Source organism: Capricornis sumatraensis, chromosome 1, assembly GCF_032405125.1.
Source record: "Capricornis sumatraensis isolate serow.1 chromosome 1, serow.2, whole genome shotgun sequence".
Taxonomy (NCBI): Eukaryota; Metazoa; Chordata; class Mammalia; order Artiodactyla; family Bovidae; genus Capricornis; species Capricornis sumatraensis.
The window spans coordinates 91,248,558-91,265,271 of record NC_091069.1 but is presented as its reverse complement, the minus strand read 5'-3'; the positions used below and the strand labels follow the sequence as shown (position 1 = coordinate 91,265,271).

At 34.0% G+C, this 16,714-nt stretch overlaps 1 protein-coding gene across 2 annotated transcripts in view; it reads left to right on the top strand.

Moving 5' to 3' along the window:
• Positions 1 to 16,714, top strand: part of BIRC6 (baculoviral IAP repeat containing 6) — a 209,743-nt gene that overhangs the window by 64,963 nt on the left and 128,066 nt on the right. The window contains exons 15-23 of one of the 2 annotated variants that reach the window (XM_068979018.1): positions 13 to 144; positions 2,297 to 2,475; positions 3,542 to 3,675; positions 4,061 to 4,222; positions 4,313 to 4,444; positions 5,107 to 5,204; positions 6,835 to 6,982; positions 7,994 to 8,127; positions 12,557 to 12,691. In XM_068979018.1, the coding sequence (XP_068835119.1) occupies positions 13 to 144; positions 2,297 to 2,475; positions 3,542 to 3,675; positions 4,061 to 4,222; positions 4,313 to 4,444; positions 5,107 to 5,204; positions 6,835 to 6,982; positions 7,994 to 8,127; positions 12,557 to 12,691 (1,254 nt within the window). Of the gene's footprint in view, positions 1 to 12; positions 145 to 2,296; positions 2,476 to 3,541; positions 3,676 to 4,060; positions 4,223 to 4,312; positions 4,445 to 5,106; positions 5,205 to 6,834; positions 6,983 to 7,993; positions 8,128 to 12,556; positions 12,704 to 16,714 lie in introns of both variants that reach the window. The other variant, XM_068979011.1, reaches the window with a different exon arrangement.

Below are 16,714 nucleotides of genomic sequence, written 5' to 3'. Positions count from 1 at the left end.
TTTTCTTTTTAGGTCTTAGATTATGTCCGTTTTTAGAAGATCATAAAGAAGACATTCTCTGTGGGCCAGTATGGCTTGCTAGTGGCCTTGATCTGTCGGGGCATGCTGGGATGTTGACGTTAACAAGTCCCAAACTGGTTAAAGGTGAAGTAACATGTTTTACAAAAGCAGAATAAATAGTCCCACAGTTGTAAAAGTAGATTTTTAAAAAAATAACCTGATTTCAGAAAAATAAGATACCTTTTTTGGGGGGACTTTTCTTGAATGATTCCATCAGTTTCATGGTAGCTGAGGTAATTTCCTATCATATGTGACTATTGTTATGTGAAACTCTAAGATCTACGTTCTGTGTCTTGAGGGTCTCAGTGCTTTTTGAAAAAGCACAAAGAATATGAATGTAGTATGATTTAGCATGTTATACAGAATTCTTCCAAATAACCAAACATTATGTTATGGCATGTTTGCCTTTTCCATCAGTTTAGTCCTGTGTTTTCAGGGTGTTTGTTGTATGTTGTTATAATATCTTTTCTTAAGGGTTTTTTATAGAGGAGTTTTGAAAGTATTAGATATAATGATGTGTCTAAAACACAAGTTACAATGTATATTTTATATCTTATGTCTATAAGATATTAGATATTGCAGTAGTAAGACATTTATGTCACCTTTATATCTCACGGGTGAATTATAAAATCCAAGTGAGACACCTCGATCATTAAAGTAAACTTGGAGGTGAGAAGGCTGTGGAGATCCTTCTATAAACCAAGAAAATATCAGACCACCTAAATAACAACTGTTTTAATTTGTCTGCATTCCCTTTATAATGTTTGTCCCCATTCACACACTTCCCTTTAGTTACAGGCGCAGTATGTACACAAGCTTGATTGTACTCCTTGACTACATCTTTTTCATTTCATTCAATTAAGTTTATGAGACCCTGTGATTTGTTAGGTTACATACTAGGTTATAGTGGAGAGCAAAACTGTGTAATAACTGTATAATAACATCTCTCATATTGCTGGAAGTGTAAGTTAGTTGTGTTAAATGAGGATGTGAATGAAACTTAAAATCTTATATGAAAATTAAAATGTTGGCTTTGACAAAATTGTGTATGTGTGTGTGAGTTGCTCAGTCGCATCCGACTCTTTGTGACCCCATGGACTGTAGCCCACCAGGCTCCTCTGTCCATGAGATTGACAAAATTGGGGATAGATTATATAATATGTGTTTCAAAAGTCTCAATAATGGAAAGGTGTTAGTTTTCCTAGAATTTAGTAGAAGTGACTATTCTCTTCAAATTCCTTGAACTTTGAGCTGGAGAAAAAGATTGCTAAATTTTTGTGTATGTGTAAAAGGATGATGTGGGCCAAAGACATGTAGAAAAAGAAAACTGAAAAGGAGGGTCTTAAGACATTTTAGAACCTAGACTAGTGCAGCAGTAAGAAGAATACAACACTGCACTGCCAAACAGTAGTCAGGCAGGTCAGCAGCAAACAACAGAAGTAGCTTTTGTAATCACAGAAGGATTTCATACCTGCTTAGGCAGCAGCTTATGGGTTGCTCATGGGTATGTTTGAGGGTATTTTTGCAACTAATTTCACATATATATTGTATGGTATGATTTCAACTTAGTTAAAATACATAAAACATAAACCAGTGATAATAACTAATATTTATTGAGTGCTTCCTTTTGCCATGCAGTTATAAGTGTTTTAATTACCTTTGAGGTAGGTACTATTATTATTTTTACTCACTTTTGAAGAAACTGGACCATGGAGAGTTTAATTTGTCACATGGCTAATAAAATGGCAGAACCATATCTGACCCAGATAGTAGCTCCAAAGCCTGTGCTTTTTTAAGTGTGTAATACTATAATGCTATGTGTGTATGCATGCACGTGTGTATGTGTGTGCGTACATGCATAAAAGGACTGGATGGTTACACATAATGATAGATCATTATTTTGGGCGGCGCTTCGGTGACAGTGTTTTCTGTTTTTTCTATAGTTCACAAAATTTCTGTGGTTGAAATGAATAACTTCTTTGGGATAAAACATGCCAGGTGTCAAAACTTTCTATATTATGCTGTTCATATAACCGCTGTGCTTTTTGTTCGTTTGCTGCCAATATACATGAAGGTTATTTAGCCATATTATATGCAAGCAGTATAATTTGAAAATCCTGGCCAAGTGTATTTTTCTTTCTGTGGAGTTAATTATTTAGCTTGCTCTATGAACACAAAAAGCAGTTTTGCATTTTTGTGATTGAATAATTTATCCCATTCTCCACCACTCCTCTAGGTATGGCAGGAGGAAAATATCGTTCATTTTTGATCCATGTCAAGGCAGTGAATGAAAGAGGAACAGATGAGATCTGTAATGGTGGTATACGTCCTGTAGTAAGACTTCCATCCCTAAAACACCAGAGTAACAAGGGATATTCACTTGCTTCACTCTTGGCAAAAGTTGCAGCAGGCAAGGTATGAAACATTATCATTTTAAACTGTAACATGCTGGTTTTATTTATTTACTTATTTTTTAATTGAAGGATAATCACTTTACAGAATTTGTAAACTGTTACATGCTGTTTTAAACGTTATAGTTGAGATTTGATACACTCTTGGAAGTAGCATGGCCCATAATTGATTTGTTTTAATAGATAACTTGGTTTGTTTATAGTTTTTCTCTGCAGCAAGTTAAAAACATATAATGAAGGAGAAAATATTTACATTAACTTTAAGCTGTCTTTCTTTTATAAAGTATATTCATTGGGGAGTAATTGTTAGCAGGCACTTGCCTTAATAATTATTTTTGACCATAATGCTTATTTCCTTGTGGGTAAGAATTCGTTTCTGTGCCCTTTACTGGTAACACACCACTTTTTTTATAAACATTTGGGAGGCTGCAGAAAGAGAAGTAAGTTGAGAATTGATTTCAGAGGTATATCATAAAATTCATGTTCATTTTCTACAACTAGCTGTATATCATGCGGTTTCTTTGTACTTATTTAATCTTGGACTTTCTTGAGCACTAGAGATTTTGCTTCTCTATCATCATTATCCATAAGCAACAATAGAAATATCAGTAACACCAGCCATCTTATATTTGTATAGGTCTTCCAATTTTTCAAGAACTTCTGTGTACTTTATCTGATTAAGCCCCGAAATAACTCTGAGGTAGGCAGAGCAGGTGCTATTACCTCCATTTTTTCATATTTTAAGTGAGGGAATGTTAGAGACTGGGGAGCTGGCTTAGCTCATAGACCAGTAGCTGGGACTGAGACTCAAGACTTTGGCTTGATAATCTTTATTCACTGGGCTATTGCCTTTATGCAGTGACTATGTCTCTTCCACTATAATTTTATAACAATTTTATAACAGTGGAGTAAATTAGTCATTTACTGAATATGAGGGTAAAAGCTATCATTTTAGTTTGAGATTTATGTTTTGGTAGTCATAGTTGTTATATTCTTTTATTTATAAACTTTAATGGTAAATAACTTTTTGTTTCATTTGTTCATTCAATTACTTACTTTGGCATGTTCAGGAAAAATCCTCTAATGTTAAAAATGAAAATACAAGTGGCACCCGTAAATCTGAAAACCTCCGGGGTTGTGACTTACTTCAAGAAGTCTCAGTTACCATCCGAAGATTTAAGAAAACTTCAGTTTCTAAGGAAAGGTAACCTCATTTTCTTCTACTGTTCTTAAGTAATAGAAGTATAAAGGAAGACTTTCCAGTAAATATATCAATATCCACAAAATTTTAAAATCCTAACTTTTACTTGAAAATTTTTATTTGCTTTTCATTTCTCTTAAGCACTTATGTCCTTGATGGTATGTATTTTTACTTTATTGGTTCATCCTTGGTGTTCATATAGTGCTAGGTAATTTTCAGAAGTTCTTTGTTTTTAATTGTAATATTCATGATTCCAGATGAAATATTTGATGTCCAACCAGGTTGAAATAGCTTTATATTTCTCTTTTGATTATTAATGTATTTATGTATATGTGTGTGTATGTGTATATGCATATATATATATATATATATTTTTTTTTTTTTGTAGAGTGCAGCGATGTGCCATGTTGCAGTTTTCAGAATTTCATGAGAAGCTTCTCAACACTTTGTGTAGAAAAGCAGATGATGGCCAAATCACAGAACATGCCCAGAGTCTTGTGTTAGATATTCTTTGTTGGTTAGCTGGAGTACATTCGAATGGACCTGGAAGGTTAATAAGATTTTATTTACCACAGATTGCCCTTTGGATGTTATGATTGGAAGTTCAGCATGAGCCTAAACGCCTGCTATTGTTTTGCAGCTCAAAGGGAGGAAATGAAAGCCTGCTTTCAAAAACACGAAACTGTCTTTCAGACATTGTACGTGTTTGCTTCTTTGAGGCAGGACGAAGCATAGCCCACAAATGTGCTCGATTTCTAGCGTTGTGCATCAGGTTGGTGATTTTTAAGTCAAAAATATACTTTGTAGGTGCTCCTGTAGTTTGGCAGGTGATACCTTGTGTCTAGGGTCATTTGGTTCTTGTTAAATATATGTATAACGTAAGTGGATTTTTGAGGATTATTGAGATCCTAGGAAAAAAAATTGGGTTTTTTTGGGCAAAATGTCACATTAAATCTAGTAATAAAAGTATTCAACTGGGCTTCTCTGCTTATTAGAAGATTTGGGGGAGTTTGGTAAGGGGAACTCTTCCCTGACTTTCACTCCCACTATCCCTGATTGTCTTTGGATTCTTCACAGAGGCCTTTATTACCAGTTATGTCAGTTTACCCAGACTTACTTGTAGCATTGTGCAGGTCATTTTCTCTAAACCCTGAAACTATTTAGGAAATGTTTGAAATTAATAGTCTGTATTGACTGTACCTGCTTTTTAGCTCTTTTGGGTTTTGAAAAAAAGAGTGGTTTATCGCATAAGAAAACAGTTATAAAGACCCTTACTACAGTCAGTCCCTACTATCTTTCTGCACATTTACAGGGCTTTGAGGCAGGTTTTTTTCAGTCTGTATGAACCCATTTAAAGATTGAATAATACAACATGTTTAGAATTAATTACCTTGAGTAATGTATTTAAACTTTTTCTTTAAAAATTTTTTTCAGTAATGGCAAGTGCGACCCATGTCAACCTGGATTTGGATCTGTTCTGTTGAAGGCCTTACTTGATAATATGTCATTTTTACCCGCAGCAGCAACTGGTGGTATGTGAAACTTGTTCAGTCATAAATAACTCTAACTTTAGGAATTATTTCACAGTATGTTTGAGATTGTTTAGTAACTTTAGTTTTTTCTCAATTAGTCTTATTTTTCTCTGTAGCTTATCTGTTTTTTAAGGGGTTTTAAATAGTGATTGGATAGGCAGATACTCTTTTTGATAATATTTTTAGGACAAAGTTAGTGGGAGATTTAAGTAAATAATCAGGTCATCTCAATTCATACATTTTGTGGAGTTCCTTATAATAATTGAGTTGTTTGGTTGTTTAGTGATGGTAGATCAGATGTTACAAACTAAAACATCTGTAAGTACCAGAGAGATGTCATAAATTAGTTAAATGGTCCATACACATATTGTGTATGAATGGTAGGGTCTGTGGCATATTGGAATTTTCTGAAAGGGACCAGTGAGTTTTTTTTTTTTTACAGCACCTAAAAACTGTGGAAATGCCATTCAAGAATGAATGTAGTTATCAGGTAGGAATTTACTATGAAGGGCTACTGCTTTGCCCTTTACCTAGTGTTATTTATTTATTTATTTATTTATTTGGAAGACATTTCTCACAGTCTTTTATTTCATAAATAACCAATCCATTCAAAAAGTTATCTCATATTCCACAAGAATTTGACCTTTGTGGTGTACCAGAAAAAAACCTTGCTTAAAGTTAGTTGATAAATTGTTGCTGCTGCTGCACCGTTGGGTCCCCATGGTCACTTTGCGACCCCACGGACTGTGGCCTGCCAGGCTCCTCTGTCCATGGAATTTTCCAGGCAAGAATACTGGGGTGGGTTGTCATTTCCTACTCCAGGGGATCTTCCCAGCTGAGAAACTGAACCCGCGTCTCTTGTGTCTCCTGCATTGGCAGGTAAATACTTTACCACTGTGCCACCTGGGAAGCCCAATAAATGGTTATTTTATCAGTATCTTAATTAAGACAAAGAATCCCTTTATATTTACTTTGAATATATATTGACTAAAACTATAAACTCCTTTGTTACATAGAGTAGAATGTTTTGGTTACTCACTGTGATAGTTTCTGGTGTTTAGAACAATTTCTTGAAGATAGTGTTAGAGGTTGGGTGCTTAAATTATGGGGTATACTTAGTATTCAGATATCTCAAGTTTTATAAAAGAGTTAAAATACATCGTCGTGAACACCTTATAAGATCACCTTTGGTCTATATCTAACTGGCAATATAGAATGACTACATTTCATTCACTTGCTAAAGTATGTTATTTGTAGCTCATTGCCATCTGTTGTTTTTGAAATTTTTAATACAGAGAAAGAGTATTTTAGGAAAGATTGTTTGAAGGATCTGACATCTTCACTCTTCTGTCTATTCTAAAATGTCCCTTAGAATCATCTCATTTTATTGAAAACCTAAATGACTAGGTTGACTTTGTACACTTCTCAAAAAATATAATGCGATTCTTTGTCACCATCCTCTTAGAGTCTTCCAGGGAGTTAGTCCTTCTTTGTAATCTGCCCTTATAGATTTTCTTTCCAGAAAATCGTACTAGGAAAAGAGGACATACTCATAAATGTAAAATTTGAAGTTTTCTTTGTGAAGGAGAAATGAGGGAAAGAAGCCTTGATTTGCTGTTGTTGTTTTCAGGTTCTGTCTATTGGTATTTTGTCTTACTGAATTATGTCAAAGACGACGATTTGGCTGGGTGCAGCACTGCCTGTGCGTCTCTGCTTACTGCTGTGTCCAGGCAGTTACAGGACAGGTTAACACCAATGGAGGCTTTGCTTCAGACAAGGTATTTTAACTTATGAAATGACTAATGATGGGCCTTTCTGGATATGGTACTACCTTTGCACAGAATTGTTATGATATATATTTGCTTAAGATTTTTTTCCCCCTCTATTTTCTCTGAGAATAATTCCCTTTAACAACTTTGGAAGTCCTGGAGATGATAGTTGGAGGGCTAATTATATTAAAATTATTTATAAGAGGTGTTTCTTGCTAGTGGGAAAAAACACTTAAGGTACTTTGATTCTTCGTTGTTAAAACTTTGTAAGGTGAAATTGTGTTAATCACTTATTGCCCTTAACTAGTATTCTTTATGTGCCATTTGATTTTCTAAACCTTAAACATAATGAAATAAATATGGTTAGATTAAATAAGGTTAGATTTGAGTTATTTTGAAGTAGCATGTTCTATTATTTAAAGCAGTCACTTTTATAATCATCTTTATTGATTAGAAATCTTGATTTTGATGATATGTTACTGAAAACCTTTGTATCTTCTGCTGAGTCAGTGTCATTCAGGCAAGAGAAGGGTGCTTGAAAGCCTCTTTTTTTGATTCAGTCTACTGATGAAGGTTCAGTCTTGGTTCATTAGTTACCAGCTTAATTGAAATCACATTTATTGAGTCTCTGAACTATATCTTTTGGAGCATAGGTTTGCAGGGAACACAGTTCAAGTTCAGTGAATTTGAGTTAAATGTGATTAGTGTCTCCTTCTGCCCTGTGTAAAAACTGCTTTTGAAGTGAAGTCTCTCAGTTGTGTCCGATTCTTTCCGACCCCATGGACTCTAGCCTACCAGGCTCCTCCGTCCATGGAATTTTCCGGGCAGGAATACTGGAGTGGCTTGCCATTTCCTTCTCCAGGAGATCTTCCTGACCCAGGGACTGAACCCAGGTCTCCCGCATTGTAGGCAAACGCTTTACCGTCTGAGCCACCAGGGACATCCCAAAGCTGCGTAGATAGATGCTTTGCTAATTAGGTGACTGACAGGAGAATCGCTAGGCTTTGCTTTGCCTTTCAGGTACGGACTGTACAGCTCACCGTTCGATCCAGTCCTCTTTGATCTGGAGATGAGTGGCTCTTCCTGTAAAAATGTGCACAACAGCAGCGTTGGTGTCCAGTCTGATGAAATTGATTTATCAGATGTCCTTTCAGGTAGTAGAATGTTTGATGAAAGGAATTTCTAAATTTTTTATCTTGGATTTAAGATACCATTGATTTGTAATACATTGTAGTTATTCCATTCTGTCTTTGGGAACTAAAAGTTTCTGGAACTTGTGTGTCTGTGAATCATTAAACTATTTGCTTTGTTTCTCAACTCCCTCATCAAAAAATATTGATGTTCTTTTTCACAGGGTTGCAAATTTGAGTTTTTTTGTTTGTTTTCTTTGTGTTTCATTATGTTAGTGTGACTTTAATGTTAATAGACTAAAATTTGTTTATTTGTTGTAGTCTTTCCAGTTTTATTTGGTGTGCCTTTGCTGTCTGTAAAATCAAAGAATGTATAATTTTATATTAAAGAAAATAAAATTAATATATGCTTTTTTAGTAAGCAAAGATGCAGAAAGAAAAAATAATTTTCTGCATCGTCTATCATACTCTCCTGAGGTAAACTTGGTACACAGTGTTACATGTGTTCTTGGATGCACTTCTAAAGAATATGCCTTTAGGACTGAATGTGTAACACTATTTGTATAATCTCTTCAGATGCTAGAATTTGGTGTTTTTCTGTTTTTGTTAGAACAATGATCACTTTATTTTTTGTTTTCTTCCATCTTATTGAACTTATTACAAGTGTTACTAGTAAATCAAAATGTTAAAAAATTTACTTGTAAACATGATAATTACCATGTTAAATATAAGTAAGTTTGGGGGGTTAGTCTCAGTTTTGTTTAAATTTAGTTATGAATTGTGAAAAAAGCAAAGGAGAATAATAAAATACAGAAATAAAATGCAAAATATCTTTTTGCATCTTTAACCTCTCCAGTCTTTTAGGTTACCGTTGTTAACAGAGTGTTTAGCTATTTAGACTTGTTTGCTACATGTGTTTATGAGCATTTTTAATGAAAGAGATTATATTATACGTCTGGTCTTCTTGCTTTTTAATAAATTATTAATAAATTATTCTGTTTGATGACTTAGGCTCTGATTACCTCATGCCAGTGTGTGTCTAAGTGACATGTCAAATTATGAGTAGACCTCAGGGGAGGGGTTAGAACTAGACCTGTAGGTGCCTCCTGTACACTTTAGGATAGAATGAAATTTGTTACAGAGAAACTGTAACAAACCCCCCCTGGGGTTGGCTAAATACACAAGAACAGCCGTATTCATTTTAGAATGACTATTCATCTCCACATGAATGTCTCATTTTTTTATTCCTCTCCATCAGACCTTCTGCAGCATTTCCTTTTTCAGTTAAAGGCATCTGTGGCACAAAACAGAAATGTGAACTGTATCTTCTCTTTCTCATCCTCTGCATCGGGGCTGTCATCTGATCCTATCTATTTTCCACCAACCTGTATTTACAGTTTGCCCATTCTCTTACCTCTCACAATCACAAGGTTATTGTCCAGGTAACAGTCGTCTTGAACCTGGACCGAAAAATTGCTTTCCAACTGGTTATTCTGCATCTGTTCTCGGCTCACTTCTGTTCATACTTTACAGTGCAATGATGGCAGTCATTTTTTAATGTAAATCTGATCTGATTATTCTGTCTTCTTAAGATATTTTTCATGTCTTTCCAAGATTGTACCATCCAAAGTCTGTAATGTAGCAGGAAAGTGAAAGTGAAGTCACTCAGTTGTGTCCGACTCTTTGCGACCTCATGGACTGTAGCCTACCAGGCTCCTCCATGGGATTTTCCAGGCAAGAGTACTGGAGTGGGTTGCCATTGCCTTTTCCAAGGGATCTTCCCAACCCAAGGATTGAACCTGGGTCTCCTGCATTGCGGGTAGACACTTTACCCTCTGAACCACCGGGGAAGCCCCATGTATGTAATGGAGCGTAGATGATCTAGTATGATCTGACTTTTTCCCTTCCCCTGTTAGTTTTCTTTTTGTGGTCCTGTGATTCTCAAAGTGTTGTCCATAGGCTCTCTCAGGGTCCCTGAATCCTTTCAGGGAGTCCGTGGGTCTACCGTTTTCCTATCTGCCCTTTTCACTGCATAGACTTCTGTACTGATTGTGTGAAAGCATGATCTTCCTCATACACTTAAGAGTCAGAAGCATGATGGTTTTGCTTAGAAATCTCTTTGATGAAATAGTTAAAATCACTAATTTTATTCGGTTTTGAACCCAGGAGTACAAATCTTTTAAATATTCTGTTTTGAAATGGGAAGTGTGCATGAAACACTTCTGCTGCATACTGAAGAACCATGATTGTTTCAAGAAAATGAACTTGTGTAGTTGTTGTAGCTATAAACTTTTGTTGCTTATTTCATGGAATGCCATTTTTATTTGTAAGAATGAGAAACAAAATGTGTTCATTCAGATTTGATTATTTGGCAGGTATTTTCTCAAAAATGAATTTAAAAAGCACGTCAGTATCCATCTAATTGATAGTTATTTGTTGCCAATGTTAGAAGTAGAACTTTTAAGCAAAGATTAGAATTTTGGAAAACTTTTGTCCTCCACAAAGAGCTTGACAGCTTCTCAATTCATAATGACTTTTCTGATGGGCTATGATATTAGTTAGTGTCATTTTCTGATACTGTATAAGGAGGTGTATTAACTTTTGGAAGATCTGTATATAGTATTGAACCAGTATTTTCCAAGTGGTTGATGTGTCATCATCATACTTGGACAGAAGACTCCTTAAAAGAATAAGATAGGCCAACTAATCTTGCTGTAGCAGAGTTTGAGAAGGTCTTTTTCAGGATTTCAGATACTATATTGCAATTAATTCTAAACTGGCACTTTTCAAATTTTTGAATATTTAATACTTTATTAAAACATTCCTTTCTTTTCTAACTATGTATATTCTCTGTCAGAGTTTTTTTTTCATATATTTCTGCCAAAGCATCATACTGTCGTAGATTGGATCCAGATAGGCAAGTCCAACTCCCTTTGATAAGCCACATATTAAAGAGATTTGCAGAAATGTAAGACTTTGCCACCCTTCTCATTTATTTTTGTTTTAGAAGACAGTGATTTTTTTCATCAAAAATGAAAGATTTTATCTCTAATCAGATTAATTCATTACTGTTATGTGAATTAATGTTTAATATAGTCTCTTCTTAAAATCTCTACTTTTGTAAATCTCTATATATACAACCAATATAAAGGAAAGCTCAGTTTTTGAGTTCTTATAATTACTTTAATGATGTGTAGAGAGATTTTAGGATTGAGAAATGTTCCAGTAGGCACATTTTTCTTTCAGTTCCTCTAATGTGCCGTGGTCCTTTCTACTGAAGAGATTTTACTCGTGTCATTTCTTCTGCCTGGGTTCCTCTGCCTCATTGGAGTAGATGCGTAAAAATCTTTTATTCTTCACATGAATCTCTTCACCTCATCATGGAAGTATTTTATTGCCCATTCACTTAGATTGTTTTCCCCTTGACTTATTTGTCCTGTGAACTTCTCCTAAGTAAAGTGTAGCACTTTTTTTTTTTAAGGTTCAATTGCATAATTATTTGTTTCATATCTGGTAACCTTGAATAGAATATGCATTTCATGACAACTAGGGCCTGTCATTTTTCTCTTGTATCTCCCATGTCTTCTATTGAATAAGTGCTCAGTAAATTATTTTTACTGCTTTTTAACACATGTATCAGATCCTTGGCTGAGCGCAAATGGACGTTGGAGAATGAGGTTTTGACAGTTTAGTCTTGCGTTTAATTTATTCCTCCAGGTTTTTTTCTGTGTCTCCATTCTTTCCATCTTCTCTTTCTGTTTTACTTTGTCTGATAAAGAATTCTGTTTGAAAGTACTACTCTGATTTTAGAAAATTTGACAAGTACTAAATGACACTTCCCATTCCCTCCACTGGTACTGTGTAAACTCTTAGTTCTTTTGTGTTCTTCCATCCAGTCTTCTGTCGTTTTATGGTTTGCATAGATGTGACCATTTGATTTTTTTTCTTACTGCTACATGTGCTAACTTATTTTTAAGATTATAAAGCAGCATATCTCATTGTAGAATATAATCTTGCTAATATCTTGAGTATTTTTTTAGTTTTAATTTAGTGTCATTTATACACTTGATATCAGAATATATTTTGATTTTTTTTTTGCATGCTTGAATCTAAGTAGCTCTCTTATTTTTTCCTCATTTAAAATATTTATTTTACTTTTGTTTTCTGTTCCTCGTTTAAAATCTAAATCACTTGTTCTAGTTTCTTGTTAATGTTTATGCTTCTGGGTAATGGTTGCTTCTGTACAACTCTGCTTCTGTAGTACGGAGACTAGTAGTACCTCCTGTTTGTGAGTTTTCTTAATACCATGCCTGTTGTTGAAGCCCTTTGTAAGGTCTGTGCATTTATACATCTTTGCAGTTAAAATTGAAGTAGTGGTTCTAATTCTCATTATGACTGTTGCCTTGTTAAGATTAATTCACCCTTTATCAAACTTGTCTCTGCTTTGTATTAGGAAATGGGAAGGTTAGTAGTGGCACTGCTGCTGAAGGTAGTTTCACATCTCTCACTGGACTTCTAGAAGTTGAACCTCTGCACTTTTCTTGTGTGTCAACTAGTGATGGAACAAGAATAGAAAGGGATGATGCAAGTACGTTTACTGGTATGTACCTTCTTTTATTATATACATTTTTAATTACATATTTTATGTTGCAATAAAGTGATATATAAGTGTTTACGTATCTGTTTATATTATCTGTAAAACTCCTTTACTGTTGTGTGAAGTAGAAACTTATTGGTTGGAGGGAGATTCTGAGGAAAAATCATAAGTAGTTTCATATCTTTTCTAACTCTATTCATGGCTTTTCCCCCCTACCTTCTAGAACCCTATGTTAAATCTTTTTGCTTTTATGTATGTGGAATTTTAGAAACATTTCAATTTGGAAAATATCAAACATGATGAAAGTAAAGGGAAGAGTACCATAAACTTTTTATTTTCATTATCCATCTGCAGTAGGCATCAACTGTCGGTCAGTCTTGTGTGTAGTTTTCACATGATGGTGTTATTTCTCGCATTTAGAGTTAAAAGTATATTTGTTAGTTAGTGTCTTTGAGAGGTTTGAGATGAGTGAAGAGGGAAAACTATTTTTTCAGCTAGTTTAAAACAACTTTGGATACATGAACCTGTTATTTGTGTGTTTGAATCTATGGTGGTGGTGATGCTTTAAATGAATGATTGATGACAACTTGCTTATTTTGTACAGCTTTTTTCCTTTTTTTTTCTCTTTATGTTGTAAGATCTGTGTTTATTCACACAGTTCTGTCTGGGCACAAATAATTGAAGTTTTTATAATTAAAAATATTGGAATATGTTTTTATATTTGTATTATAGTCACAGATGTGTTTTTGAATATTGTCTTGAATGGCTTCTACTGTTTGTGTTTGTGTTTTTTTGTAAGTGAGTGCCTTTGTTTCTTCAGAAAGTAAAAATAGTTGCTCAAGAAGTCATGAAAGTCATGAAAAATTTAATCTTGCACTTGAGTCCAGAATGGCAGCATGTTTTAAAGGGGGCTGAACAGTTGTTTGAGTGTCTTTTTATTCAGAATCATATTTCTTGCAATTGTGGAAGTAACCACTAAGTGAAATTCATGACTTACCTAGCTGAGAGTTTTAATTTTAAAATAAAATTTTATATTTCTTTTATGTGGAGATGCCAGAAGGGTCAATATCTATTTATGTTTGTTTTCTTGGACTATTACAGTCATTTTATAGAAACTTACACCTTTAGTGTGGTATGGAAACATGCCATAACAAGAAAATAAACTTCCAGAAAACTATTTAGTTTTGTTTTACTTATTGATTTATTGATTGATTGGGTGCAGAATCTTAGTTCCCCGACCAGGGATCAAACCCATGCCCTCTACAGTGTAAGCACAGAATCTTAACCATAGGACAACCAGGGAGTCTGAGATCTCTTTAGTTTTTTAAATCAGGCTTTTTTTCTTTGGAACTGTCATGTAATTAATTTTTTAAGAAAATTAATATATTTGGATAAGAAATATTTTTAGAAGGTGTGAAATTTTAAATAAAAGAGGTGATTTGAAAAAAGTATTCCTTCACATTCCTACCCATTTTTTCTGCAAAACAAATAATAGGACTAGTTTCTTGTCATTCCAAAAATAGTCTATGCTTTTATAAGAATTTGTATTGCACTCAGATCAAAACTGTTGCCAGCAGAGGGATTTTATTAAATTTTAAGACAAAGTCCTGAGTTGTGATCACATGAGTGTAGTCTCTCAATTTCTGTCTCCTTTTATTTTGAAACATGTTAATTGTGAAATACAATACTCATACAGAAAAGTGCAGTAAACAATTGTATAGGGAAGGAATTTATCACAACACAAACCGCCCACATGACTACTAGGTCAAGAAACAACATTTCCAGTACTCTGTAAACAGATTTCTTTATGCCCACTTCAATTTATTTTTCCCTTACTCTTTGAAGAAGGTAAACATTGTCCTAACTTTTTTAGAGTAATCATTTCTAGCTTTTTATTTGTTTCTTTATATAACCTCTTAGCTCAGCTTCCTTGGTGGCTCAGACAGTAAAGAATCTGCCCTGCAGTGCTGGAGACCTGGGTTCGATCCTTGAGTCGGGAAGATCCCCTGGAGAAGGGAATGGCAACCCACTCCAGTATTCTTGTCTGAGAAATTCCATGTTCTGAAGAGCCTGGTTGGTTGCACAGTCGGATGCAACTGAGCAACAAACTTTCACTTTCATGACTTCTTAGCTACACGTTCCTAAACGCTGGTTGAGTAAGGTCTGTGTGGTATAGAATTGCATTTATGTATTTTTTGGTCAGCCGTTGAAGTTCCATGTTATGATTGTTAAATTCACCCATAATGTTTAGTCTGTGTTTGGTGAAGTGTACTCTGTATATCCACTTGGATATACAGTTTGCTAATTGTGTTCTTCAAATTCTCTCTTTATTGATTATTTTATGTTTCTTTTTTTTTTTTTTTGAGTTAATAAGATCAGCATGTTAAATTCTTGTCATTACACTTGTGGATTTGTCTGTTTTGGTTTCAGCAGTTTTTCTTTTATGTATTTTTGAGCTACCATACAAATTTAGAATGGTTGTATCTTTCTTATGAATTGAATCTTTTATTGTTAGGTATTCTCTCTCTCTAGCATTGATTTTTCTAAAATTACTTCTTTTGATATTTCTCTATCAGTCATCAGCTCCTTACTTTAGATACATCTTTTATAAGCAGAATGTACTTGCCTTTTTTGTCCTGTTTCTTTCAATTGGAGTATTTAGCTTATTTACATTTAATATAATTACTAATATATTTGTATTCAAATCTACCATGTATTTTATATATTCTGTTAGATTTCTCATCTTGCCAATTAGATGTTTCTTTTTTTCCCTTTGTTTCCATTTTATTGGTGACTATTTTTATTGAGCTATTTTTCTTCTTTTTATTATTTTTAGCAGTTATTCCAGAGAGCATAATATACATGTATCCTTGACATCCAGAAATCCAGTTACTTTTTTTCCCATATGGTGCAAATATATTGAACATTATTTAATCACTTTTCTGAGTTATATGGCAATATGACTTCATACCTTAATTTTATATTATTTTAATTCTTGTGGTTATTGTTATAATTTTTGTGTTCAGTATTCATTTGAATTTATCTCACAATTCCATTTTCATTTCTCTTTATTTTTTCTTTGCTTTTGTAGTAGCAGAATGACATTTTTCTTGGATTGTTTATCTTTTACGTGTTTCTCGTGATTTAGCTCATTTTCCTTTGAATATTATTTGGGCATAGATTTTAAAGTCAGTAGAAGGCTAAAGTATACATGGTTAATATTGAAAGTCATTTACATTATCCCAAAAGTACAAGGCCAACATAAATGCTTCAGTAAGTCTAATAATTTTCCCTCTAGAGTTGGAATGAACTTCTGTTGCTTTGGTGGAACAGTTAGTGGAGCAAGTAGATTTTATTTTGGGGCACACAGCTTATATGATTGCTCTTTTTTGACCAAACTCATATAGTTGAATTTGTGCATTGTATATGAGGTATCAGATGGCTTCAGTGTAGTGACCTTTTTTTTTTTAATAGAGGAAATTTTTTTTTTTGTAAGAGGCTATGCACAGTTTGTTGTTATTTCTGTCTTGTGATTATAACTTAATTTAAAAAAATAGTTTATTTGAATTCTGGTATAGCATATTCATTGTTAAATGTCAAGATATGCTGTTAGATTACCTCCCCCGTCCTACTTTTCAAATATTTATGAGCAAATTACTTCCCTCAGTTTTACTTATTTATATTTATTGGGATATTGTTGATTTAAAATATTATATCAATTTTTTCTGTGTGCCTCCCTCAGTTTTAGATACATTACCTGTGAAATAGGGTAACAGTATTACCTACTCATGGGCCATCGCAAAGTTTAAATGAGTTAAGTTCCTGACTTAGCATTGGGCCTCACATTCTGTTTGATTTCACATGGCCTTTGTTTCTAATCCTAGTTCTCCCACTAAGGTTAGCTCTACAGGGTAACTTCTACATTTCCTATTATTGTAGCAGTTTTCTTTCCTCCATATAAGTGAGTCTTTCTCATTTTGACTTATTTCACTTAATGTAATAATTTCCAAGTTT